The following is a 27,635-nucleotide window of genomic DNA, read 5'->3' as shown; positions in this document are numbered from 1 at the left end:
TGGCTGAAAAAAGCTCAGCAGAATGGGGGCACTTCAGGGACTGCGTATGGGTGAGAAACTTCGGTATGAGCTCACAGTATCCAGGAGGAAATCCAGAGCCAAAGGAAGCTGGACTCCCTGCTGATTGCCACGAAACTGATTTCTGACGACAGTAAAATATGCGCATTCATAGTTTTATTACAGAACCCGATGCGTATTTGACCTGCAGCTATTAGAGAGGCTAAACATTTATAAATGAAAGGGCCCCGTGTCAGTGACTTGAAAACAAATATATTCTGATTGTTATCTTCTTGGGAAAGTTGGTATCTGTCCGTTCACTTTGGGGGTGGAAAGGTGATTTATTGGGTACGAACTGCTTGCTGCTTGTCCCTCCTCGAGTTCCCCAGGGCAGCGGGATGCGTTGTAACCGCGTCCTCTGCTGCACTCCCTACGGACAGTCTCAGGCGTGCGTGCATCAGCTAGCGGCTCTGAAACGAGGGGTGTGAAATGACTGCTCTGCCTTCGCTTGCCTCTGATTTAGGAACGGAGGGAACAACGTGGTAACAGCTCTTGGTTGTGTTTGCTGCTGAAACGGCAACAGCCAAACATATGTTCTGTTTCCTGCCATTATAGGCAGAAAGGAAGTTGTTGACGTATGTGGTAGATTCGGGTTCGTTATGGGGGCTGGGGAGTAAGAAACCGCTGTAGCTCCTGGGTAGGCTTAAAGCTGGTTTTGACAGAAAACGAGTCAAGCTCTACCAGAGAAGAGTTCTTTTCAGACAGCAATTATCTGTCCTCTTTCTCCTCTATGCTTAGCTTAAAAGTAAACTATTTTCTAGTGTTCCAGACTCTCACCAATCCCAGATGTCACTTTTCAGAGTACCTAATACGTTTCATATGTTCCCCACATTTTGATTGTAGCATTCTAGTTATTTCTAGTTTTCCCAATGTCTCCTGTCATTGTTCTATTGGCTTTTTCCAGCTTTTGTTGCATTTAGCTATCTTACAGGCGATAGGAGACTTACACCTATCTTGCTTTTGAAGGAATGCACGAGTGATGGTGAATTTGCTGAACAAAATAAATAAGCAAAATTAAAGCAAACTAACCATGAGAAATGTTTAGATCAATTAATAGACAATTTCTTTTTGAAAGAAAACAATACAAATTTATTTTAGTGAGGACAAAAGCCTATCAACTCTTTTTTTCAGTGTAGATTTTTTATGGCAATCAAATGTGCCTTCATAGCACGCAGCATGAAGAAGTAGAAAAAAAAATTTTTCTTTCCCTCTTCTCATCGTGAAGGGCCACAGCTTATTCTAACACAGCAATGATTCCAGTGAGACCACTTCTGCTTTAAGATACTAGCTTTTTTGTAGGGGTAGAAGTCTGGCCTGAAATCCTTGCTGATTAGGAATTTTGAAGTAATTATCTCAATCTGTTAGTTGGTTTTAAATTACTCCTTAAAAAAAAAAAAAAAAAAAAACTCTTGATTTCCAGTGTGAACAGGCTTTATAGCAGGAAAAAAATCGATTTTAGATGTTGAGGTTTAAATGTTATCTACAATAATCACATTTTTTAGACATTAATCTCCTGTAAAACTCGTGTTTGCATGCTCTGTGAGACACGTGTTGAGTAAAGATAAAAAAAACATTCAGTGGTTTCTCTCTTAAGACCTCTCTGACCAGAGCACCAGGGATGGAATATATAAAGATGGTATTGTAGTAAGAAAGTCACATGGATGCATCTGTCCAAAAAGTGTCCGGTTCTAACTGGCACTGTTACACCACTCGCTTTTGTGATGGTTAATATTCCTGCTAAGATTACACACAGAAGTCTTAAATTGCATGCTGGATGTTAGGCTTGTGAAGTTGCATCAACTTTCATGCTGACCTTGGACAACAGGGATGAGAAAAATACAGTGAATTAAGATCCGTGAATTGAAATGTTATTTTGTCTGATTTTTTTATATGCTCTTTTTTGCTTTCAGAAATCATGAATGGGATAGGGTTTTCAAAAGAAATAAAAAGTGAAGTATGTATATATTAAAGAAAGGATAACTGTAAAAAATACAAATATTTGTAAAAGTCATGACTTTGAAAATAAAGGAGGAGGAGAAATTAGCTAAAGGAAGAGATAGCAAGGATTATCACGATGAAGTTAAGAAAAACAGAGTAAGCTGAGCTGGTTTTAATATATTAGAAGTTTATCATTGTACATCTTAGGCTGTGAAAAAGCCTCACACTAGAGTGCAGAAAACTTGTATATCTTGAGTGTTGAAATTTGAAAATTTTAGCATACTTTGTAATACAGATTTCATACTGCACATGAACTTTATGGTAGAATATATCCAACTCCTATGTGAGAGTCACATTTCTGCAGTGTTTCTAAGTGCACCACAGCATAAGGAGCATTGGAGCTTTAATGATCTGCTTGCATGTGTGACAGCTGCATGTTATTACGTTCAGATAATGACACTACTTTGGTTTTAATACTTTTTAGGGACACAGATGGAAGAATGCTCTTAGATATTTTTGATGAAAACCTTCATCCCCTTTCGGTAAGTTCATTTATCTCTTCTTCTTTTTCATGTGAACTGTCTTTCTGTCTGCTTCGTTTTGTTTCAGTCACCTATTTGGAAGTATTTCTTCCTTAGAAATCCGAAGTGCCACCAGATTATGACAAACATGATCCAGAGCAGAAACAGATTTACCGCTTTGTTCGGACGTTGTTCAGTGCTGCTCAACTGACTGCTGAATGTGCCATTGTCACCCTGGTGAGTGTCTGAGAGATGACATCAGCTATCTGACAGACCCAGTTTTGTTCCCGAAGCTTGCTTTTGTATGATTTAATAGAGCTAGGTGATGCCAGGGGATTTTTTCTCACCATGGAGACCAAGAGAATTTCTTGATGGGAAGAGATATTACAGTTCATTTTCTTGGGGAGAGTTACTGATCAAAGAAGAGGGTGGATAACATGATACAAAAACCAGGGTTATGTCTTGCCCTCACGGAGTGATAACATTACAGGCCACCAGAGTGACTAATAGAAAATGCAGGTGGCATAAGCAGTCTGAACAGGAGGGAATGTTAAAAGCAGAGATTGTTCCACTTTTGTGGGTTTATTGTGTATCACTGTAACTCCCAATGGAGATTCGGGGACAGCTGCAGGTAATTTAAGAGCACTAATCAGAATTGATGGACACACGAAGGACTTGGTGAGTGACTGAAGCATGTTGGTGATGGCTTTTTTTTTTTTTTTTTTTTAACTTCCACTGTACTTGTCTTTCAGGACTGCGTCATAGGGCTGAACAATTGTACTCAAGGCTGAAGTTTAGCTACTTAAAAATAGCACAACACAAAAGAAGGTTCAGATTTTCAGCTGGTGTGGATCAGCATAGCTATGTGGATTAAAGGAGCTAAAGTGATCTCTGCCAGCTGAGAATTTCTTAATTTTCCTGAAATTCGTACCCTGCCAACCCTCTTTAGCTTTCAGGCACAATTTTGGCCATGTTCTTGACTCAGAAATTTTAGAAGAATGAAATATGTTTTTACAATAACGTGTGGTCTCAAAACAGCTTTGTTATGCACTTTAGATAGGAGAAAGGGAAATTGGAGAAGGTGGATTTTGAAGGCTAGACCCACTCATTTCCTCTGTTAATCTTAGAAGACAAGGGAGAGAAATTAGTTGGCAGGCTTTTCTCCTTCAGACAGTCAGAATGAATTGCACTAGCCAGTACAGAACATGAATCTGAGGGAAACAGGGCAAGAAACACCCTGCAGTGCTCCACCCTTGCATTTTGAAGCATTACTCTACCAAGTTACTTGACCCAGCCATTAGTTGTTTTCTGAAATGACATTTTATCTGTCTTTTTTACATAATTGTGCTAAGTACTTGTCCTTCTTTTTCTTCCTGAGTGTTTTCTGCTGGAGGCAAGATATGTTGTGTGAATCAGTATGTTCTTGTATAATTTAATTAATCTACTGTCAAATACAGCGGAACTTTGTTGTAGTTATCTGTTGTTTGATCTTAGGCTATTTGATCAATGAGGGCACTCTTTAATAGAAAGGAAGAGGGCGCTTTTTTTAATAACAGTATCTTCCTGTCATTGCAATGTATGGAAAGTTCTTTCCCAGAAATCTTGTTAGCCCATGAATATATTTGAATATTTTACATTTATAACTACTTCACTACCTCTTCTGTTTCTCATGTAGTTTCCCTACAAATAACTGTTTTTGGTGTGATCTGCAATTAAGTATAAATGTTTTTCATTCATTTGCCATATTACAGTTCAGTAGTTGTTACTGCTCGAAACTTTAGATGGCTTGGGTGTTTTACCCAATACTGATAAAAGATAGACTGTTTTATAACCTGGTGCTCGAGGCAGCCATGCAGATGTTTGCAGATAAATTCAGTGTAGGTGATCAGCATTACTGTTCTGCTATTCTTGACCATTTTTTCAAGATGATAGCACCTGCCTCACCCTTCTTTCCAGAAAGCTTCAGAATTTTGGGATAAACATTGTTTTACAAGTATGAAATTCTGCTGCTCCTGTTCTTAGTTTCCTCTCTTCTTTTAGATTCCATTTCTTTATTTCTTAGTGTCATCAGAAGGGGCCCCAGAGACAGATCATATTGTTTCTGAAACGTTCAAATGTGGAAATTAGTCTGTTCGAAAGCAATTGACCGTCCTCTTCCCCACCCCATTCATGATGTCTTAATAGTGCTATTTATAAGTCCTCCAAATGTTTTTAATTTTAATATCCTGACTGGAGAAGAAAGCATTTCCTGCTGAAGCTTATGTTTTGCCATAGTCTGGTCATACATTGGAGAGCAATGTGATAACCCTGTCTGCTACTTGAGCCGTGGAGGAGGGTTGCCAGAAGGTAGGAGGTATATCTGTGGCGATCACAATACACTTGGAACTAGATTCTACAGCTATTATCTTCCACTCTAATTATTTTTAAACAGTCCTAACCACCCTTTTTTATTCCTCAGGCAAACCAAATTATTAATGTGGACTAAGGTGTGTAGTTGGATGCATTTGTTTGTCTTTTTACGTGCCATTATCCAGACAGAAACAGTAGTTACAACTAGTTATATAGCAGGCTGTATGTTCAGCACAGGAGGAGAGTAAATGTGAAACTTCAGACTGTTAGATGAGCTAGTATCCAGCAAAAAAAGGCAGCATCGTATTGCTTCAAGCACTTAATTAAAATATTTCAATTAAAGTCTCCACTATTACAGCAAAACCAATTTATAATTAAACAAAAGATTTAATTTTCGCACAGTCTCCAGAGCTGCCAAGAGATTTTCTGTATTGATGGGTGAAAAATTACAATCTCAGGTTGAAACAATTAATTACTAATTCACATTTATTTATAAAATAATACCTTGAGAATAATTTTAGTTTTAAGAATTACTTTTGTTGCTGATGTAAAGTCTTGTACCAGTGAACAGCTGAACTATACCCTGTGATCTGACTTTGGGAGAAAAACAATGCTTTTCTCCACCTGACCCAGAGTATTCCCATCCTTACTAAAACTGAGAAATGCCTTTCATCATCATCATCTCCTTGGGTGCAGAGGTGGCAACTTGCACTTAAAATAATGTATTAATTGAATAGCAAATGTGAATAGTAGTGTTATCCATGCCAATAGGAAAACAATACATGGCTCACATGTCATGGGAGTTAAACGTTTTCACTTTGTTATTTTCTTATGGAAAAAAAAAAAAAAAAAAAAAAACAAACCAAAACAATCCTATTAACTAGACCTGAAGACGAGAATGATGCAAGCTTTCTGCTTTCTCTTGGCATGCCTTTCTGAGTTTTGTTCAAGTAGGCCAAATCTAAGGCACCTGATAAACTCCAGCATGCGTAATATTTTCGGAGGTTACATTTTGCATAAGCAAATGTGCTATAGACTGTTGTCAGATATGGTGTTATCTAACTACATGCAGTGCATGAACTGACTTTTTTTCTGCAAAGTTCAGAGGAGTGTGTTTTGAAATATGTTGCAAAGTCCATACTGTGACTGAACGGATCTGATATTGGGAAATTTTAAATTCGAAGTATGGAAGAGTAACTTCTCTTTATGAAAAACAGGGATTTAATTAATCCAGCCAGATTTTCCTGAGTTCTTACTGTACTCTCCAGTCACCTTTTTAGCAACTAGGTAGAGAATATGTTGAATGAATTTGTTGAATTATGTGATGAAAATTATAGCATTTGAAGGGAGTTTTGTCTTCTGTGTGTTTGGAGTAAAGGAGAAAGCCTTTAACTAGTTTCCTTTCACTGGGATATTTTTAAGTGCTGATATTTTTTTTCCCTGTTTTATTTAAAGTATCAAGGATGTGATACTGGTTTAAAGAAAACAAAAAAGTCTAAAAAAAAAATAAAAAATGTAATCAGAGTCTGTACAGACATTTAATCTGTAGCAGAAGTCTTTTTCAGCTGGTGTGGGTATAACTACCATTCCTTTATACAGCTTCTGGAAGATGCAGGTTCCTCTGAACACACAAGTACAATGCAAAGTACTATTTGCTGCCTGGTTTGAAGGCTGTCACTCTCCTTCCAGTGACCAAGACAGAGATCATGAGTGCAATGAGAGCAAGGCAAAGCTGGGCTCTGCTTCGTGTAAGAAACCCATGAGAACAGTTGAGTGTATCTGTTATTGTTGGTGGCCGCCTTTTTAATTCCCCAACGGAAGAGTACGTTCATTTCAAGCAATGAACACTGATCCCAGTTTTGGACTGGAAAGTCAATGTTGCCTAATATTTTGAGTCCATTTTATGCGCATTACAGATTTTTGTCTTAAAACAAGTAAACTGGGGGACAAACCTGAGGATGTGTGATTTTTTTCTCAGTTCCATTAGTGTTTCCTATAAATATCTTCAATGCTACTTTGCAATTATTCACATTTTCAGAGCTGTTTTATGAGTGCATTCATTACTGTCTTTCAACACTTGGTCTCAAAAATAAAAATTGGATGAAATTGCAAGGACTGTGATGATGTGATGTCCTTTTCCACCAAATGGATGGCACTAGACCTTTACAGAACGTTTTTAAATGCCCAGCTGGGTAATTTTAAAGCACAGTTATTTCGGGAGTGTCGTGGTAGGGAACTGGCTGATTGCTTTGAACAGAGCATATGGCAATTTAGTGATTGGATTAGAGCCGTAATTTGGCTATATGGGACCCACTACCAATTATAATTTTTCCATACAAATTTCTTTTTAGTTTTAAGACATTGTGATACATTGAAGTTTTCTCATTAAAAGAGAACTGTATATTTCCTTTTACTTCTTGGTGATGTGTTGGGATGGATGCTGCCTTCGTTAAGTTAATCAGTGCTTCTGCAGCTAATAATGTGGGTTACGTAGTGAGTGCTAATGTTTAAATGTGAGAGTGAGGGAATGAAGTTGCAAGTAAACAAGCATTTGTAGATTCTCAATTATGGAACTTAACAAAAACATAGTCTCCTTTCTGTCAGTGTACAACTAGTGATAATTGATTAAAGCCACTAGATTTTTATTCTTATTTTTTGGTAAAACATGGATAGAATTTGACATAACACAGCGCAAGAACAGTATGAGAAAAGGTCATGCTTTGCTCTAGCTATTCCCTCAAAATTCAGAATTCTTCTACTAATGCCAGTGATATTCTTTGGTGATTGCCTGTTTCTTTAGTGTGCTGAGACTCCCACTCAGCCTCCTTGGAGGGAATGCACAGATTCTGGTCTCTCTGGGTTGTACCACACTCCAGTACCGCAGACAGAATCGCAGAATAATCTAGGTTGGAAGGGAACTCTGGAGGTCAAGTCTGGTCCAGCTTCTGTTCTAAGCATGATCAGTTGAATGAGTTTGCTTAGGGCCTGCCCAGTTGTGTTCTGAATTTCTCTGAGGATAGAAATTTCACAGCCTCATCAGAAGACCAGTTTGGTTGTTTTATGAAGTTAAATTAAGGGCTTTTGTGTCCTTAACTGCAACTCCAGTATGATAAGAGATACCAGTGGGATATTGGAGGTTAATGTTGAATAGCTCCAAAATGAAGTAACAAGGAGAAGCAAAACTTTTGAAGGAATCCCATAGTAAGTTTTTAATAAAACTGGAGTGTTCCTTTGGATTGCAACATATTGAAATGAAATAATTTGACACTCATTTTTGATACATGTCGTTCTCAAGGGGGAAAAAGAAGAAGAAGAAATAAACTTCTTCAAGTATTTTAACTTTTCTTTCTACTTGAGATTATTATATAATATACAAAATATGGTATAATGTCCTCTGAGATGGAAAAAAAAAAAAGAGATACCGCTTCACACTAATTAAAACTGAACTCCTCAGTGCTATCTTTAGTTTTAGTTTCATCAAACAGATTTATGTTCTGTTGTCTGGGAGGTTGTGTAACCAGCTGTCTGGTATCCAGAATCATAGGGAGCTGGGACATCCTAGAAAACTGGGACAACTTTGAATGCTGTGGTTGTTACCATGGGAAGTCTGGGATGGATTCACCCAACTGCAGATAATCACCCTGGGGGTCAGTTGTGGCTCAGCAGCGGCCCTGCTGGAGCAGCGCTGCTGAAGACTGGATGCTGTTGCCAGGCTGGTGCCATTTTGAAGTTCTGCCCTCCAGGCCTAGTGATGGTAACGTATGGCTAAATGATTCTCCACCGTGCAAGTTCAAGTCTTGGGAATTAAGAAAAGAGGCACCCAAACTAGCTCAGCATAGGGTCATTTCGGGTCTGGCAGATTAATTAGCTCAAGATAATGTGCTGAAGCAAATCAGAGCCGTACCTCTTCTGGACTTGAAATGGTTTTGGAAGCCATTTAACTATATGCCTGTGGTGCTGCATCTAAGCTAATGAACCTCTACAGACTATAAGACAGTTTGGGATCACCTATACCTGCAGAGTGGTAATTGTATTTCATTAGTAGATAAAAATTCCTGTTAATTCAGATTAATGAATTCTTAACAAAGACAAATCATCTAATTGGTTTCACGTATGATTAAATAATAATTTGCTCATATTCCAATTTTAAAGGTCAGTCATTGCAAAATTTTGACAGGAGTCTGTGGGAAGAGATGGAAAATAAATACTGCTTAGCTGATCTCTTCACTCTGTGCAGGCTATCTTCTGAAATGTGCACAAGTTATTAAAACATCTCCAGTGAAGTGCAGGGTCTGTCCATGAAAGCTTGTTAGCTGACAATCACATAAAAGCATGTGGTTCACTCCCAAACACAACAGATTAATAATGGAGGAGGCATCGGACTCCAAGGTACTGAATTTTTAAGTAGAAATGTATTGGCGGTCCATTGGTGTTTTCCAGGTCAGAACTGTGTTTTCGTTTCAACAACAAAATGAAACATATGTGACAAATGAATTTTGAAGTTTGTTGGTATTAACACTGGCTTATACTTGTTCTTTGCAAGCTGGGAAAATTCAGAACGATACGTTGTTTGACTGAAGCCAATGAGAGTTTTTCCTCATGTCACATCGGTAACCTCAATCATTTACTTAAATGGTCATGCTATTGCTCTGCAAAAATCTGCGAACATGCATAGAACAAAGTCGTAGAACTAAGTGGATGATGACAGGTGTTGTGAAGATGGCTCTTGGAAGCTATTAAACTGTTTGAGGAAAACTAGGTGTTGAATTAAGGCAGAATTAATCTTTTGTCTTTTCGGAATTAGGCTTTCAAATATTCAGAAGAAAAGTGTTCCAAAGCGTTGCCCACAAAAGCTTACTTTCAGAAGAAGCATTGCAGAGGATGAATTATAGAGAAAAGTAACATCAGTGTAACAGCTTCAATTTGTTTTAAGCTTTAGATCCATTCCTAAGCATTTTTAAAACTTATTTCTTCTATATTTCTTCTAGATACTGAAAGCTCTTTTTATCATTTAGTATTGCTTCTTTAAAGGAATACCTGCTGAAATAATCCAGAGATGAGATGAGGTTTTCAGACCATTTTAGTAAAAGTTTCTCACATTGTGTCTTCTGAGCTTTTTGGTCTTCCAATATCTAAGTAAATTTCTACCAGCATCCTGAGATGTGAATTATAATATTCTTTTCCACAGCAGGCTTTTAAAACTTAGCTTGTTTTTATACGACTTTAGAGCTGCTAGTCCTAAAGAAAATGTAGAAAGTAGTTCACTTTTGCAAATTAAGCCAGTGAAATTCATTGCAACACGCAAGTTTATTGAACCACATAGTACAAAGAGAATACAGAGTCTGATTCAAAACCCGTATTTGAGAAAATGGTCCCTGCACTTAAGACAGTATTCAATATATAGACTTCATTGCATAACTAATACAAATGACATTTCCATACATCACATTTACGATTACAGGGTCAACATTTTCAGAGATTTTTTTTTCCTTGAGGTGGATGGAGTGTGTCTGCCTGCATGTGGGAAGACGCGCTTGCTGCAGCCAGGAGAAGCAGGTGGTGTTCTCCCACCAGCCACACGTTTGTTTGGGATGAGTAGCGGAGTGACTAACCGCCCACCAGCCTTCCTCTTCAGATGGGCTGAGAGCCACCTGGCCCTTCTCCAAAAGTCTGTACTGATTCAGCACATCTTTGCAGCAGCCAGAAGCGTCCCACTGCAGTAGCGTAGGCTAGTGGGTACATGGCTAACTCTACCTCTCCTCCTTACTCCTTTTTACCCATCAAGGTCAAAATCTTGGTGCTCACACTGCTCCTGTGGCCTAGACCAACTACATGGAAATGCTGAGAGGTAAAAACTTATGTTTGACAGTCCTCTTTGTCACAGTAAGCTTTCTCACATGCTTGTGGGAGAGAGAGCTCGCTTGTCTGTGCCTACACTGCTTTGACGAAAACACTGCCTCAGTAGGGCAAGAGCTCGAGAGCCTTTCCTCTGCCTGAGTTATGCTGTCTGTGGAGTCACCTGGTTCTCTCCAAAGACAGAAGAAAAGAGAAGAACTTGTGGCACATGTGAAGGTTGGAGGCTGACTTGGCTATAGTGAAGAACTAAACTACTGTGGTAGTATAGGCCTATATGTGGGAGACAAGGCCTAGGTGGCGTTGAATTCCCACATTAGCTGAGGACCTCGATAAACTTCTACAAATATTTGCTGCAAGAGGAAGTCTTGTTCTTTTTTTGTCTTCTTACTTGAACACACACTTAAAACTGAGCCAGGGAGGCCAAACCAAGTGAACAAAACAAAATGTTCTCTTTTAAGGCATTTTCAAGGAAGGAGCCAGAAACCATGCGAAATGCCCTTCTCCTGGTGAGGTATTTCTCATCTTCAGTTTTATTCAAAGATTACACAGAGCCTTGCTCCAGCAAGCTGTATTTTTGGAGTTAAGCCCAAGTTATCACCAAGGACTCAAAAGTGATTATTCATATCCCTCAACATGTTACTAGAAGATGCTCAGATGTCTCAGTGATGCAGGTGATGTAAGGATACTGTCTTAACAAGCTATTTCATTTTTAAAGCTGATTACTCAAGTATACGCTGGTGGGAAGGTAGCAGCAAGTTCACGCTCCCCTTGTACTTACACCTTGAGTAGATGAACTTTCACCTAAGTTCTCTGAATGCCTTTGAATTTGAGCCCACAATAGAATCCTTGCTCTTTTTTTCCCCCTGCATATACTAGAACTGCATGTAGGAAAGGATGTTATTTTCTTATTTTTGTCTGCTCTGTGTGTCTCAGTGGGGTATTCATTTGAAATCTGCTGAACTATCTGTGAAGTTGACATTTCAGGGGCTTGGATTAACAGTAGAGGAGCAAGTTCAGCACTGATGTAAAGCAAATGAAGTTCATTTCCATTACCCTAATTTAAGAGTGGCATGATATTGCAGCGTCCATCCACTCCCTGCATTAGCACTGTGTGTTGCATTAAACAAGCCTTTCACTTACCTGGAACAACTCCAGGGATTGTTCTTTGAACTATGAACTAACAACAATTTTGCTTGCTAACTTGAACAAGTATGCTTGTGTTACATGGTAAGAGGCTTACACAGGCTCCCTAAGAAGCAAAAGGCAGCCTTTTTAACAGAACCATCAAGGAGCTCTGCTGAGATGCACATGCCACTTTTTTTTTTTTACTGAGCTTTGTGTTTCTGTGGTTTTGACGTGTCACTGGAGAAATGAGTCTCTTTGAGTCTCCATTGCTGTTCCCACCTCACCCACTTACACACATTTCTTTCAGTTTCTGTCTTGAACCCTTGTGTTGGAGTGACCGCGTGTTTATTTTTAAGGACTTAATTTTCTTAAAATATTTAAACTATGCTGTTTATTTTGCACTCATACACCACGTGGAGTACCTTCATAGGCAAAACTCCAGTACCAAATCTTATATGTCAAAATGTGCACTAAGGATGAGTATTTTAAAACAAGAAAACCAATTCTGGTGTCACAGAATCTATGTTGTTACTGTGCAACCGGTAAATCTTTAGTTCTACCTATTTAGCGTGTTAACTTTTTGCACATCTTTCTGTCAAAGAGTGGATGGAGCAATGCAGTGGTCCCGTCGGGGTGTGCAGGAGCAGTGCCCGTCCTTGCGCTCCCCTGGCTGCAGTGGTGATGCTGGGTGTTCCTTTTAATTACAGGCTTGTGGGCAAGAGATGAAACTGCAGAACAAGTTCACTTCTTGATGCTAGCTAGGGAAACCAGTAAGAAAAGTTGTTTCTTAATCAGAGTACAATTTGCTAACTTAAATGACTACATCTCATTTTCCTTAGATCAGTCAGAAGAGTGCAGTGAGACCTGTTTGAAGCAACCTCACAGTGGACTGAGAAATCTGTGTAGATTGGGAGAGGTGGTCTGCGTTGTATCTTTCTCCCAAGATTTTCTCTCTCTGTATGCCTTTTATGTTGCAAAGTGAGGTAGTTCCTTCTTGTGCTCTGAGTGTCTGTGCACCCGTGTTCAGATATTGAATATTTTTTCATAAAACATAATTTCTTCTCTAAATTATAAAATGTTTGCATACTGTTTTCAGTGACCTTGTTCCCAAGTTCTAATTGCTTATATGTATTATAATAGTTAAAATTAATGAACAAAACTATATAAAGGCTGTAATTGACTGTGATATTATTGGGGACTCAGGAAAAAAAAAAAGAGCTTAGAATGACTTTTTTTTTAATTATAAATTAAGTACTCTCTAATGGTAGACCTTTCAGGAACCACAAATCACTGAAGGTCCTCTGCGTGCTTCCGTTAGTAAACATCCTTATAGAAAATTACAAGTAAGCTCTTCTGGGTTTTAAAGATTTTCCCTCTGTGCTCCCCTTTTCCTTCCCCTTTATCAGGATGAATTTTACATGTATTAGCTATTCTTAAGGCACTACTTGATTAGGTGCTAGTAAATATTAACTTAGTCAAACTGCAGAAGGTTTATTATGTGTCTTGTCAGCTAGTATATAAATCGTTTGGATGTGGATTGCAGCAGCATTCAGTTTCGTTCACCTCGTGTAACTATTTGTAACGGTTGTAATTTCCCTTTTCCTATTAGGAGCTAGAGGAGCGGGGCACACAGATTGTCCACAACTGGTATTTCTTAGTACACATTTTGTTCATCAGTCTGTTATTAATGTAAATGAGCTGCTGTTACTGATAGCAGGTATACTCACACAGCACCTTGGCTTACTGGAGTGATCCAGTGGGTCCCTGGCGTACTCAGTTGGGGTTCCCTGAAGGGAAGGGCAAACCCAGCTCCGTTTTCATAAGCAGAGGCTGATACTGGTCTCCTGGCAACTTTCTGGTAGCTGTTCAGAAAGTCCCTCCGTGGTCCCTTGTTTCATCAGATGAGGGGATATAATTCTGTAGCCTTTGTAAACAGCAGCCTCTTGCGCGAGGTCTGGGTTGTAGGAGCTCTTGTTAATGCCGGTCTGTGCTGGTGGCCTTGGGCAGCTGGACCAGACTCCTGTGTCCTTAGTTTATCAGCTCTTGCAGGTCCAACAGGATTACTGATATGCATCTCCAGTGCTTATCACTCCACAGGAAACTGTTAGGCGTGTTATCTCAGCGCATACATTTCCTTCGTTCAGCTTGTTGTTTCTCTGGTGGCTGAGTCTCCATCCAGATGCCTGCAGAACCTCTTCACCAGAGGGGACCTGCAGGACACGATGCCGTATCTGGTAACTGATAGGCTGTAAATTAGAACCACAGTTGTTTGCGTGATAGCTAATAACTATAATTGGTAGCATGCCCTTGCCTTCCTCATTAGTAGCTAGCGTTTTATTTGTTTACATTATTATTTTAATAATTTATTTACACTATCATTTGAATTCATTCCAACATGTGAACATATTAGCAACAGTTAAGATAGAAAAGCAACAGTTTTGTTTCTGGTTATATGATCAGAAAGCAAAGGCCAACTAAAACATGAGTTTATCACATCCAGTCTTGAGCTTGGCACAAATGTATGGATTTAAACCCACAGCTTTTATAAAAGAACCTTCTTGAGAGCATATTACTGTTTTGAAATTGCTGGAATGGGTTTATTACAATAGTTTTTCATTTCTACTTAATAGCAAACCAGATTAAGTCTTGATTTTAATGTGTTTCCACAGGTATATCTTGAAAGACTTTTAACTTATGCAGAGATAGATATTTGTCCAGCGAACTGGAAGCGAATTGTACTGGGTGCAATTCTACTGGCATCCAAGGTTTGGGACGACCAGGCGGTGTGGAATGTGGATTACTGCCAGATCCTGAAAGATATCACGGTCGAAGACATGTGAGTCCAGTATGTTTATCTTTGACAGAAAATGCCAAGAGCTGTGTGTATGAGGGAGAAGGGAAGTTCTCTCATACCTTGTGTAAAGTTTGTATGTCTGCCTTGTGTCTGAACGTGGTGGATGCTGATAAATGGCATGAGGTCTACCGGAGACTTGCTTACATTGAAGACATGGACTTTTTATTCTGGTTAGAATTTATTTTACTGCTGGATGTTCACACACAGTGAACCTGCAGAATATTGAAATCTATGACTTAAAAAAAAAAAAATGTTGGATAAGCCTGCTTGTCATCACTTCAGCAACATTTACTGTAATGTGTTTGTTCTCCTCACAGATGGTAGAACAATGTAATGCAGGGAAAAAGAAGTGTTCTGACCCTAACAGCTCTTAAACAACTACATGCTTGTTGCTGCCATTACTCAACCCTTAGACGATCAGTCACTTATTGCTACCATTATTCAATAATTGTTTTTTTTTTCTTACACCCTGCTGAGTTTGTTTGCGGGATTAAAAAGTACGTAATATTTTAGCTTGCAGAGAGAAACTTCACAAGGATAACTTTTTCCATTTTTTACACGATCGCATTATTAAGAAATGTACAACACATACAGACTTACGTACAGACTGTCTGGATACTTCCCAGTTGTTTTAAGAGAATATTCCAACAGTAATAAAAGAAAACGTGATAGGAGTAAACAATTAAGATCTTAATATTTACAAATACTAAAACAAATGCTTATTCCACTAAATAGTCAAGTGCTCTTTTGGTTGGTTGATTAGTAGTTATTAGACATTATTTGCTGAAGTGTCTGGGTTTCATAACATCTATACATTGAGGGCTGAGTCACGTACCTTGCACACATTTAGAGGTGTCCTCATCTGAGTTAATGTGCACATGAGAGTAGTACTGAAATGGCTGAAGTTGGAATCACGGCGCTGGGATTGTGCTGCTGGGGCCAGATGCCTTGACAGGCCACTGAGGCTAGCGCATTCAGTGTTTTGAATCTACGCATACACTCCCAATTTGGTAAGAACTAATAACAAAATGATAAAAGAGATGGTTTTAGAAGAGTACCTGTGAGCTTCAGAGGTCTTTTAAGCAGGGGTAAGTATCTCTATTAAGAAATATCTACGCTTGTTTCTGCCTTAACTCAATTAAGTCAGAACTGTAGTCACTGAAGAGAGTTTTCTGTGGCTAAACACTATTTACATTCATTGATACTTATATTTATTTTATATTTATGTTGTTGCTACACAGTATTTAGGGAAGGGGAAAGAAAGGAAGTAAACAAGAAAAAATGCTTTTACAGATAGCATGTTTTTTTGAATCTCAGTTTGCAATCTCAAAGCAGTAAAATGCCAAGCATTTATATGCTATAGCAGCCCTAAAGTCATTTCTTAATAGTTCACTGTCAGGTTTATAACAGGTCTAAAAATTATCAGTAAGGAAAATGTTCAAAGTTGGGAGTCAGCTGACTGTTTAAAATTAAGCGTGCTTATACGCTTCTAGATAAGACCAGCTTACAGATTGTGAGTATTTCTCTTTATTTCCTGGCTATTAGAAAAGTTATCTCAAAGTTTGTATTAACAAGCTATTTGCAATACATTCTTCATTTTGTGTACACAGGTAAAAAAACCACACAACCTTCATTGCTATGGTATGCCATAGATACTTTTGTTAGTTTTGGGGAAAACTCATTTCAAAACACAAGTTAGAAATGTCACATGATAACTATTTCAATATCTTTTAAAATGTAAATGTTACTTTTAAGGATAGTTGATGATGCTTCTCTTCCAACATAACCAAACAGAATGAAATTTCTAACATAAACTGGGGAGGAGCAAGGGGTGGGAAACTAAAATCAGGCCCTCCACATTTCTGTATGCAGTATCGTTCCATGCAGAATAATTTGATAACATTTCCTTGACTATTCTGGGTGTTTCCTGACTGATTTTGCTGAGACATTTTCCCTTGATCCTTTTCTCATGCTTTTGGGGATTCAGTTACAATAAGGGTCTCCCTCCGTTATTTCTTTATTCAAGGCAAATCTGAGTGCTTTTAGAATATTTTTGAAGCTGGGATATCAGCTAAAGTAGAGTTCTGAACAGCTTGAAGCTGATTGACGGGTTTGGCTGTGCCATATGACAGTATTAATCAAGAATGGTTATAAATAAGAGTTTTGAAATTGCTGATTCTCATGGCTTTTTTTGAAGGCAGGTGAGGAGGCATGCTGTGATGGTGTGAAAGGAACAACAAAAAAAGAGGTTATTGCTTTTGACAAACACGCACAATGGTGCTACTGTTAGAAGTTGCACTTCAGCTATATAAAACCATTACTCAAATGGCAGACCTGTGCTCACGTGCTGACATCCGTCTTCTTTCTGCACTTCACGCTCCCTAAACAGAACTGTGATAAGTCCTTGGCCTCAAAACTTTTAGCCTTTTCTTAAACATATTATAGTTCTCACAAAGTGAAAAAAACAGAAGCCTTCTGGGGGCTCGTGCTCTCTTTCTGAATGGTACTTCATGATCTGTTTTGTGGCCTTTGTGTCTTGGGCTTCTTGTGAATCCTCCAGCAACGAACTGGGTGCTTGTTGAATTGCTGATGTTTTTATTCCTGCTGACCATTTTTCCAAACTTTTTTTTCCTGTTCATGTTGGGGTGGATTTTCCCTCTCTTTCTTTTTCAGGTAGTTGGGACGATACAATATTATGGTTTTGAAGAGCCCTGATCTACATTATTTATATTAATAAGGCAGAAAAACTTTAGGTCTAAATCTTCAACTCCTGTGAATCATTAAGCATGAATGTACGTTGGAAAACATCATGCAGACCTTTCAGAGTTTTATAAATCATCAACAGTGTGTTGAACTACACCTAAAAGCTAGCAGAGGAGCTGGGAGGACTGGCCTGTATATGTCTGTAGTTATTTATATAGCATTGTCTTGAATTTCTATGTGAATTTGAGGGGTGGCCACAGGAAAACATACATTAAAGCAGTCTCCTGTGGAAGTATCACGGACGAAGGCTATGGTGGCTAGTTAAATTACATTAGTTCAAATCAGAAATACATGCGTGGTTTTTCTTGTTGTTGTTGTTCCTTCTCAGCTGTAGTTGGTCTGCTAATCTAATCTTTAAGTCTGGGAGCTAAGGTACAGTAAGAATCTGAGGCCGTGTATAGTTTCTGAAAGATTTGGGAATCTTCCTCAATGGAAGTACAGTCAATACCTTTCTCTATTAAAATAGGCTTTATATTATTCATTAACATACACCTTAGCTTGCAGAAAGCAAAATCTTACAAGTATAAAAGGACGTTTAAAGATAATCTGTATATTATCACTAGGCTTCTTAAAACTTAAATTTTGTTGATTGGGTTTTTGAAAAGCTAGGATCTTCAACAGTGTGAATTCATGCCAAGGAGTCCGTATATGATTTTTTGGATGGTTTTCTAGTGTTCATTAGTATTTATCACTACGTACACATAGTGATTTTGACAAGGGATAGGATTTTGACAAGGAAAGTGAAGATAAGGGAAGAAAATTATTACGATGTAAGCATGATGGCCTTCCAGTAAGAAGTGAGAAAAAGAAAAATCATTGTGTTGAAAAACTACTATACTTCTTCTTATCCTCCGAACCTTCCTTTTCTATTGGCAACTGACTGCACGTTCCTTGTGCACATACACTTCAGGCAGCGTGTAACTTGACTGCAGTATCATAGTCAATCTATACCTGTTGGTTACAAAGCTTTGCAGTCCGTATACTCGTCAGCAAATGTACAAAATTCCCACCCATGTATTTTTTATTTCTCATATCTTGAAATCACTGTTTTGAGTATATCGTATGTCCTTGTATATGTATTGTGTAGGAGGATATCTAGATACTATACAATTTACGAAAGCTGCAAATTTATTTTTTTTTATTTACCTATTTATTTACATGCTTTTTACTGCACTGGTATGGGTAGTAATGTATTGATATAGCAAAGTATTCATGGAGTGGGAGCTCACATAGGGCCTCTGGTTCTATCAGGGATTTTGAAAAACATATTTGTTTCAGGTAGTGAAAAAGAAATGATGAACAATGTGAATTTTGCTTGCACGTCCTAGGGAAAAATTGCTATATTCTGTTCATCAGCTGATAGATGGCATGCTGAAGAAATCAGGTTTCTCATGTCTAGTTTTATATGATTGATACTGAAAAGCAAAAGAGAATAAGTTATCCTTTTTTTTATGTTAGGGTAATTTGCAGCAGTTATGAGAGATGTCTGACAAATTTAGGGCATGTATGAATGTGTTTTGTGTTTGCATAGCTGTGTGTGCAGATCCACCTAGTGGAGGTACAGCAAAAACTACAAGAATTTTTTTTTCCTGCTAGCTTTTCCTTTCCCAGATTGCATTAGCCAAACTAAGGGGCTCTTCTGCTCAGAAAAGTTTGTGTCTGGGTTTGATTGGCACGGCAGTAGCAGCTGCAAGCTGCAGCAGCTTTCATATTCCTCACTGACGTACACGTGCTCACAGAAGTTGGTAGACTAGGTCAAACTTTAGGCTAGGATAATTGTGTCTGTCAAGAATAAGAAATTAATTTGGTTTGTACTATTTGCAATTTAAAATAAATTACATTCAGGATGCACAACCTGAAAAATGTTTTCACATTTATCTCCTTTCTACAGGAATGAGCTGGAACGCCAGTTTCTTGAGCTGTTGCAGTTCAATATTAATGTTCCCTCCAGTGTTTATGCCAAGTATTATTTTGATTTGCGTTCCCTGGCAGAAGCGAATAACCTGAGTTTTCCTTTGGAGCCCCTCAGCAGGGACAGGGCATGTAAACTTGAGGTAAGACACTTTCTTTTTAGATTGCCCAGAACTGAAATATATATATATATATATATATATTTATGTATGTATGCATAAGTATTTGGAATTTTTGCCCTTCTCCTTCCATCTCTTCCCAAATATTCCCATGTAATGGTAGAATGTGCCCCAATGTCCGTAACTGTTTTACTTGTGCTTTAGGTATCTGTAGATATGGGGGCAGCTTTCTGGCCCAATCTGTTTCATATCTGGTATTGCTTTCCATTTCTTTCAGCTCTAATTGTTGAAATTGGCCTTGTGAAAGTACAAGTTTTAAAATAACTCAGTTCTCAGTCTGGTTTTGCGTGTTCTTAAGACTGAGTATGGAGGACAGAGTATTAACAAGTACTGCTGAAAATAGCTATTCCGTGTGCTTGTTACCTGGTACTGCTGTATTTCACATGAATCCAAGTCTGTTATCTCAGCAGTATTATTCTCAGTAACGGGACAGAAATGAGCACACTGTTACTGGATGAATCGTGAATCTTAGGAGACCTACATATGCCATGTGCATGAACCACTATGTCAGGTGGTCTGGACCTGTGAAATGCAGGGCACTGTGAATTCCCACAGACACTGGAGGAGTTTAAAATCATCAGGCAATAAGTGGATACTTTACAGGACTAGAATCTTTTCTTTCTTGAGCTTTTTTAGATGAAGTTTTTTGAATATGGGCATTATTGCATGAATATGTACACATTTTGTTCCTAAATTTGAAGTCTGCTGTTAGCTGCTAACTGCTTTTAACATTGGATGCCTTTAATTAGATAACAGCTTTACGCTGTAAGTTGTTCATCTGTGGATTAGAGTGAGTGTTGCATGTTTTGAAACTCTTACTGTTCCTGCAAAACAGTTTCTGTGGGGGAAATGATGCATGGGAAGATGAATTAACTTGTTTGCAGCAGTAATGGGAACAGAGGTATCTGGAAACTGGTGGAGAAAGAATCGAAGCAGATTTCACTAAATTTGTATTTCTTATTCTTTCTAAAAATTCTTTCTAAATTTCCCTGACGTTTCTAATAAGAATGTAATTTAATCCTTTGTATGAAGTGTGATGTAAATTTGCATCAGATTTTGTCTGTATTAAGGAGTCGGAGTAATAAAATATGGAAATTCATTGGGAATGTAATGAAAAGAGGTGCCTTGCTAAGTTATTAGATGTTAGGTCTTGATAATTATTGCCATTACGTATATTAAAATTAAATGAATTACTTTTTGAAGAAAACTTAATGCACAACATCTCCGAACCCTTTCTGTGAGTTACGAATGAAGGTAATGAAGGTAGCTCCTAAAACCATGGAAGAAAAAACAGAAAATAGTTGTAAATACACAGAGAATACTGGTGGTTATTCTGAACTGTCTAAAGATAATGCATATTTAAAAAGAAATAATGGAATATTTTTAAAGTAAATACACTTTATTAAAAATTTTCCCATGGTGAGGATGGCTTGTGCTGCTAGCATGAGGTTGCAGTAAAGTAACTGCTAGCCAGAGGGAGCCTCTGCAAGGAAGAGTCTCTGCTGTGAAAACACCGTGGTTTTACCAGCTCCTTGCCTCTGTTCCGTGGCCCCAAGGAAGGGAACTTGATGGGAACTGCCTTGTTCCCTGGTAATATTGGTTGTCATTAGTGTACCCTTGAAAGCAGCTGACAGCATAATTTATAGCCTAATTTCTTGAGCACAGTTAAGCATATAGCTTGCCAAGAGTTATCAAAATGCATTTACAAAACTTTTCCAGGTCTGTCATGTGCTTCTTAGCCCCGTGTTCTCTATTTTTGAAACTGAGAGGAAAGCTGCAGTCTGTGGTTAAAGACAGCAGACTCGCAGTAAATGTACGTATGCAGAGGAATGATTTGCCATGCCTGGTAAATTGAAGGGACTTTGCTCAGTTCTAAGATTTAAAGCAACTTACTGACATTTGATATCACAAAAGGTCTTGTGTAAAGAGGTGGTTATATTATAAAGCATTTTTGCTACATTTGCGTTTTACAGCTGTTATATATCTGAGGCCTCTTGGTATTAGAGCTCTCATGGCAGATTCTCTGTCTTAACTATTTGTTCGAATATCAACAAGTTGATTTACCTGGGACCAAAAAAAAAAAGCAAGGCAAGGCTAGGAAATACTGCTGCTTGTCAGTGGTAATGCTTGACAAAGATCCATCAGATCTGAGATGCTACGAGAGGCATAGCCCGTGGACTAAAAGTGTCCTGAATTTGTTATACAAGTCCAGCTGGTAGTCAAGAACCATTTTTGTGTCACCCCTTTCTTTTTTTTTTCCATTGTGTGAAATCATGCAAGTTAAAAATGGCACCCAGCCTTTCATCAGATCATGCAGTCTGCTCACCTGCCAGTGCTCCTCCGTGTTCAGAACAGCACATCTTGCAGTGCGTTTTCTCCTTGCTTCTAATTGTGTCAAATGTCAAGGTCTCCTTTGCTTCTCCTGAGAAATTATTTTCTAACATGGGAGATTTTTCTGCCAAGAAGATTGTCAGATATCCAACCTTAATCCACTGTTTTGTAATTTCCTACTTGTGCACCTGGTTTTTGTCCCATGTACTGAGCTAAACGTGACTCAGATCCTGCTCTTTTGGTAAGTCCACAAAACATGCCTACCCTATTTCTGCTTGTGATCTTAGCGCTGTACTCATTTCCAGACCAGATTTTTGTAAGAGCATTCGTTAGTGCACTCTCAGTGTATTGGGCTGTGTTGTCTCTGCTTTTTATTATTAGGATAGCACTTGAGGAATAACTCTTTGAACTACGTGCTGTCTTTTCTTGATCCTAAAGAAGTGCTATCCCATAGATCAGACAGATAAAAAGAGGAGGGAAAGATGTAAGTTACAAGTAGAGAAGTGTCTTTATATCCCTCCGGCTTCCTGCTGTTGCAGTGGTTGATTGCAGCCCTGCATGTCTGGTGTGTTCAGAACCTCGTAGCTAAAAGGCGAAGGGAGAGCAAAACTCCTCAGATTTTTCTGTCAGTAGTAAAGTGATTGTTTTTCTTTTCATTCTCCCAAAGTTAGGGAGAACCCTCTTCATCACAACTTCTAGTCATCTGTTTTTACATAGTCTGTCCAGACTCAGTTTGGCCTCTCCCTGCAAAGTTCTCTGGGTTGTCTGTTTTAGGGAGCATTGCAGCCTTCGCAGCTGAGTGCATTTGTGCATTTCCAGCAACAAAGCTAAAACCCACGCTCCTGCTTTCCTGCCTTGCACAATGATGTCCATGCAGGAAAGATTTATCCTACTGCTGCGTTTCTACCCTGTCCCTTCTCCTCATCAGCCCCCTTGGGCAGTGACAGTCTTCTCTAGGTCCATGCAACTCAATAGAGGAACTGACTTCTAGTTCTGTGTGTGTGTATGTATGTATGTATATATATATAATGAAGAATATATATGTATGCATATTTCTAGCTAATTACAGATATTACAATCAAGTCTCCCCAAAATTTCATATAATATAATGGTGTTGCTGTTTTTCATAATGCTTTGATTTGGTTTCATTAGAGAAAAGGTCCCTTGCAGCAGTCAAAAACTAATTTCTTCTTCTGGCTTTGAAAGCAACATATACCAGATGACAGAAAGGTGTTGTGAGCTACTTGGATTTATTTTAACTGAAAGGCAGTAGTAAATAATTACAATTTTCTGCTTTTGTCTTGTTTCTCCATATGTTCCAAGATGCTATAGTTGACTTGTCAAATAGGCTCCAAATGTTGGGTTTATAAATTAGTTGCAAATGAAGTGGCTTCAAACCGCAGTCAGTGTGCTTCATATCTACATGAGTAATCACCGGGGACTGGAGTTGCCAAATGTTAGGTGCCACTTCCAAGCAAAATTTCATATTGTCTGACTGAGTGCCAGAACAGGAATTTTGCTGTGAAACAGGCAATTTTGACGTGATTACTTTCCCTGTTTAATGCCTACGATAGCAGACTGGTTTGGCAGCTGCAGGAAGCTGACCTCCTCCACTGAACACCTGTTTGCCAAGCCACACCTTGGCACATCATCCCGTGATCAAACTGTTTTCATCTACTGGATTTAAAATCCACTTGAATTGTATAAACATTCTTAGTGCATTGAGTTCCTGGTTACATTAAATAAAATACTACTAAGCAGTTTTGAGTGAGTTAAGTTATGGTCTATAAAGCAACAGGAATATTTGTGTTACTTTATTCTGTTCTCTCCTTGAGCGCTAAGAAAGTTCAAGAATGGTCATAGCAAAAGGAAATTCAGTTTCCAACTGAAAATAGCAGCAACTAGTTTCCAGGTGGTTTTCTTTCTTTGTTTTAATTTAAGTATGTTTTGTGGCTGGCTGGAACAAAGCGTTAGGTGAACTCGCTTTTAGAGGCATGAGTTGGGTGCTTCTGACTGCCTCTGATCTTTGCAGAACTGTTCACTCCTACAACTTGCTGTGCTGTAGAAGTAAAAATCAAGAAAAAGCACAATGCTCAGTCAGACCATTTTATTTATATTGCTTTCTTTTATAATCAAACACTTGTACTGTTATTGTTTGTGCCGTACTTTTTATTACACAAGCTATCTTAAGATAGCACTTAAAAGCATTCCACAGTAAATACAAATACTGTTTTCCTTCATCTCATTTTCTAAGTTGGCTTGAGTACTCCTTGGAATGACCTTTCTCTGCAGCTCTGTGTTTTTAAATGCCAGAGTTAACATCCCTACTGATGGAAACCATAGCCTCTCCCAACCATATGAATGCTTAGAGTTGAGTTATGTGTGGTACATAATGTACATTCGTTTTAAACTTGGCTAAAAACAGTAGGAACATAAAAATGTTAACTCCTGTGTAGTTTAGTAAGTCTCAGCATTTGAATAATCTTTGTATCTCTCTTTAAAAAGGTTTTTAACATTTCTGTGTATTTTTAATGCTAATAAAGTTATTCTTGATATGAGTGACATTTTCCACAAGCAGCTTAAGACAGCCTGTTCACATAGAAATCACCATCTCCTGCCGTTGGGGTTCTTCAGAAATGCAGGTAGACATCATTTGCATGAGCAAAGCAGGGCAAGTATTCTGACAGACCATTTACCACTGGAGGAAAACATATTTGTTATGAGACTTTAGGAAAGAAAAAAATTAAAAGCCGTTCTCTTCCCAAACTCTCCAAATACGCTGACAATTTCTGTAATTTTCTATGAAGTTTTCCATAATTTTTCACCCATGAAGTGCTCTATTGATGCTACTTACAGCAGTGGGTAAGCACAGCTACCTTGGCTAGATTTGCGATGGTTAACCTCTAAAGAAAAGGTTTGGCATACGCTTACTGAAACCTGTGAAAGCAAATATGGTGGGCAAAGCAATGGCAATGTGTTGAGTATTTTAAGATTAACAAAATGAATAAGAGAATTTGGGGAGAAGTTCTTCACGTGCTTTGTTTAATGAAGCACCATTTTGTAGTTCTGTCTATGTATAGAAATCCACAGTCAGTTCTTTATTACTTGTACAGCTGTGGCCACTGCAACTGAGGTTTCTTCCTTCTCTCCCGTTACAGGCCATTTCCCGCTTGTGTGAAGATAAATACAAGGACTTCAGGAAATCTGCAAAGAAACGGTCAGTCAGTGCTGACAATCTGACTGTGGTTAGATGGTCGCCTGCTATTATCTCCTAACAGAGGAGACTGGAATATTCCCACGGACGTACTGTTTCATCCATCCAATTTTTTTCGGGGTGGGTTGGGGGGAAAAAAGAAAAAAGACTTTTGATTTTTTTATTTTTGAATCTGTCGAGCTGCCTTTACAGTGCCTCCCCATTGTGTAGCACATGAGCAGAATGCCTAGCAGAAGTTGAAATGGAGAAGTCAAGTGTTTGGGATAGAAGATGGGCAACAATCTTTTTCTCACTTTCACTAACAGCTTTACCCTTTCTGTGAGGAAACAGCAAATCAGGTGCTTGGAAGAAGAAACAACAAACGAAGTAGAGGCAGACAAATATTTAAGAACTGTGCCATTTTCCAATATGCTGTACTTTTGAAGAGAAATGAACCGTGTAGTCAGATGACTGTGCACTAGAGGAGTGACGTTGGAGAGTTCCATCTTAAAGGTTTCTCTTAATACCTTTCTCAGTTTTTCTTTTTGCATTCCTCATTGCTGCTTCCCAGGATAAATTCTTCCCCTTGCACAGCAGCAAATACCAAGTCTGTATTAACAGTAGCACAAGCCCCTGGATAAATAGTGTTGTTTTTTTTCACTGCACTTTTCTCTGTAAGCTGTCTTATTAGCATTATTCTCCATAATTATTATGCATATGTTATATTTCTTGTATGCCTTTTATTGTATTTCAAAAGAGAGAACTTGACCATAGTGCTGAACCAAAAGCATGTACAGGGATCAGAAGATCGTTCGTAATTTCATGATGTGTTTTATTTATAGTATACTTGGGTGCGTGTGCCTTCCTGAGTTCTTGGAATCATTTCTTTTTCCTTAATGTAAAGATACAGTTATTAATGTATTCAGACGATGATGATGATAAGACTTGGGCCAAATCTCTGAAATTTGCAACAGATCTTGTGATCCTTTTTGCAGATTTTCATAGCATTAGAAGTTTAGCAGAATTCATTTTGAGAAAGCTTTTTTTTTTTTTTGTATGGCCTGACTAGTTCATTCCTTCACCTCCAGGTCCATTGTTGCAAGCAATATTCTCAATTTTTATATGTTTACTTTAAATCAAAGTGAGTCTGTTTGTATAAAATAAAAAATAATTTAAAAAAATGTTCCAGTGAGAAGGCCTGTAGAGAGCAGAAGGAAAATCTTAAGGTATTTGTCACAAGTAGATTTTATTTTGAAGCTAAAATACAAACCCTCATTTTTTTTTTTTAGTGTAGGTGCTTTTAGAAATTAAAAATAGCCAAACTGTGAACATAATTCTCAACTCTGATTATTAAGCTCTTCTGTTGCTGTTACTAGTTCCCTCCTACTGTGGCTGTTGCCCCCTTGGGACTTGTAAGAACCTTTTATAGAAAATAATTTGTCAATATAAGCATATTCGCTTTATAGTGCCCCAGGGTGATGTTTTCCCTTTTTTTGCACAGTTCAGAAAGATACGGTTGAAAACTCTCAGTTCTCTGAAATCCTTTCTTTGCGACTACCACTGAAATGAGTGGCAACAGACGTCCCTGATTTATGCACTACTGTGGTAAACCATAAAGATTCCATATTTGTTTTATTAAGCCCTATGGGCTTGTAGCAAACCGAGGGGCCCAGAGATGCACACTTCCCTTCAGTGCAATGGGAATCAGATGCCTCCAGATGGAGGGGCGCTGACAGGATTGAAGTAGTAATACCAAACAGTTTTGTGTTAACTTTCCAATGTGATTTGTGTAGTTTGAGACATGAAGGTTTTGTCCGTAAATTCTCCTGATGTCCTTTGGGCCTTTCAAATATCTAATTCTCATCATTGTTGTGCCAATGCATCAGAACTGTGAGCATCCAAGTCCATTTTCCCCTTGAACGTGGAATGTAAGGAAAGTCTTTATAACAATACGAATGCAAATCAGAGTATTTGAAACCTCTTTACAGATAATATCAAAAGTAACATTTTCAACGCATTTGAAATTCATCCTTTATAAGCATAAATTTAGGCTTTAAAATATGTAAAATATTTTGATTTATCAACACTTTGCTAAACTATTTTCCATTAACTTGATATCAGGAATATTGGTTTTATCCATTTCTGGGTGATAGAGATACGAACTTTGGATTATGTAAAGATCTCAATGCATCTACTATAATTTTTGTGAAGTTTATTAAACTACTTTAAAGATTGTATAGTCTATTTATTGTATGTATGTACATACAGTCTGATACTTTAAAAAGTGGATTCCGTAAAACCTGGCTCAGTCTTGTTTAGACTATTGAATATCGTTTTAGCCTTGTGCACTGGACTCTACCTCTGTATAGGAGAATTTTCCATATTCTTAATTAGTACTGATTCTGTGATTAACTTGGTTATGTTTCTTGCACTAAGAATTAAAAAGAAAAAAAATCTGCTGTAAGTGTGGATTTTTTCTTTAGTTCAAGTTCTGTTGTATGAATCCTCTACATTTAAATGGAGATTTCTTTCCCTCACGGTTATAAAATAATTCTTTG

General features: G+C 38.1%; 1 protein-coding gene across 4 annotated transcripts in view; it reads left to right on the top strand.

Annotated features, from left to right (window-relative positions):
* CCNY (cyclin Y) overlaps positions 1-27,312 on the top strand; it is a 126,052-nt gene extending 98,740 nt beyond the window's left edge. For all 4 annotated transcript variants that reach the window (XM_080580888.1, XM_080580891.1, XM_080580890.1 and 1 more), the window contains 5 exons: positions 2,480-2,537; positions 2,634-2,753; positions 14,516-14,682; positions 19,355-19,517; positions 25,043-27,312. In XM_080580888.1, coding sequence (XP_080437014.1) covers positions 2,480-2,537; positions 2,634-2,753; positions 14,516-14,682; positions 19,355-19,517; positions 25,043-25,159 — 625 coding nt within the window. In that variant the 3' untranslated portion in view covers positions 25,160-27,312. The remainder of the gene's footprint in view (positions 1-2,479; positions 2,538-2,633; positions 2,754-14,515; positions 14,683-19,354; positions 19,518-25,042) is intronic.
* Positions 27,313-27,635: the final 323 nt, after the last annotated feature.

The sequence above is a fragment of the Anser brachyrhynchus genome (genome assembly GCF_964034855.1).
Source record: "Anser brachyrhynchus genome assembly, chromosome: 2".
Classification (NCBI taxonomy): domain Eukaryota; kingdom Metazoa; phylum Chordata; class Aves; order Anseriformes; family Anatidae; genus Anser; species Anser brachyrhynchus.
Note: the sequence above shows the minus strand (reverse complement) of the source record. Positions and strands in the feature narration are given on the sequence as shown.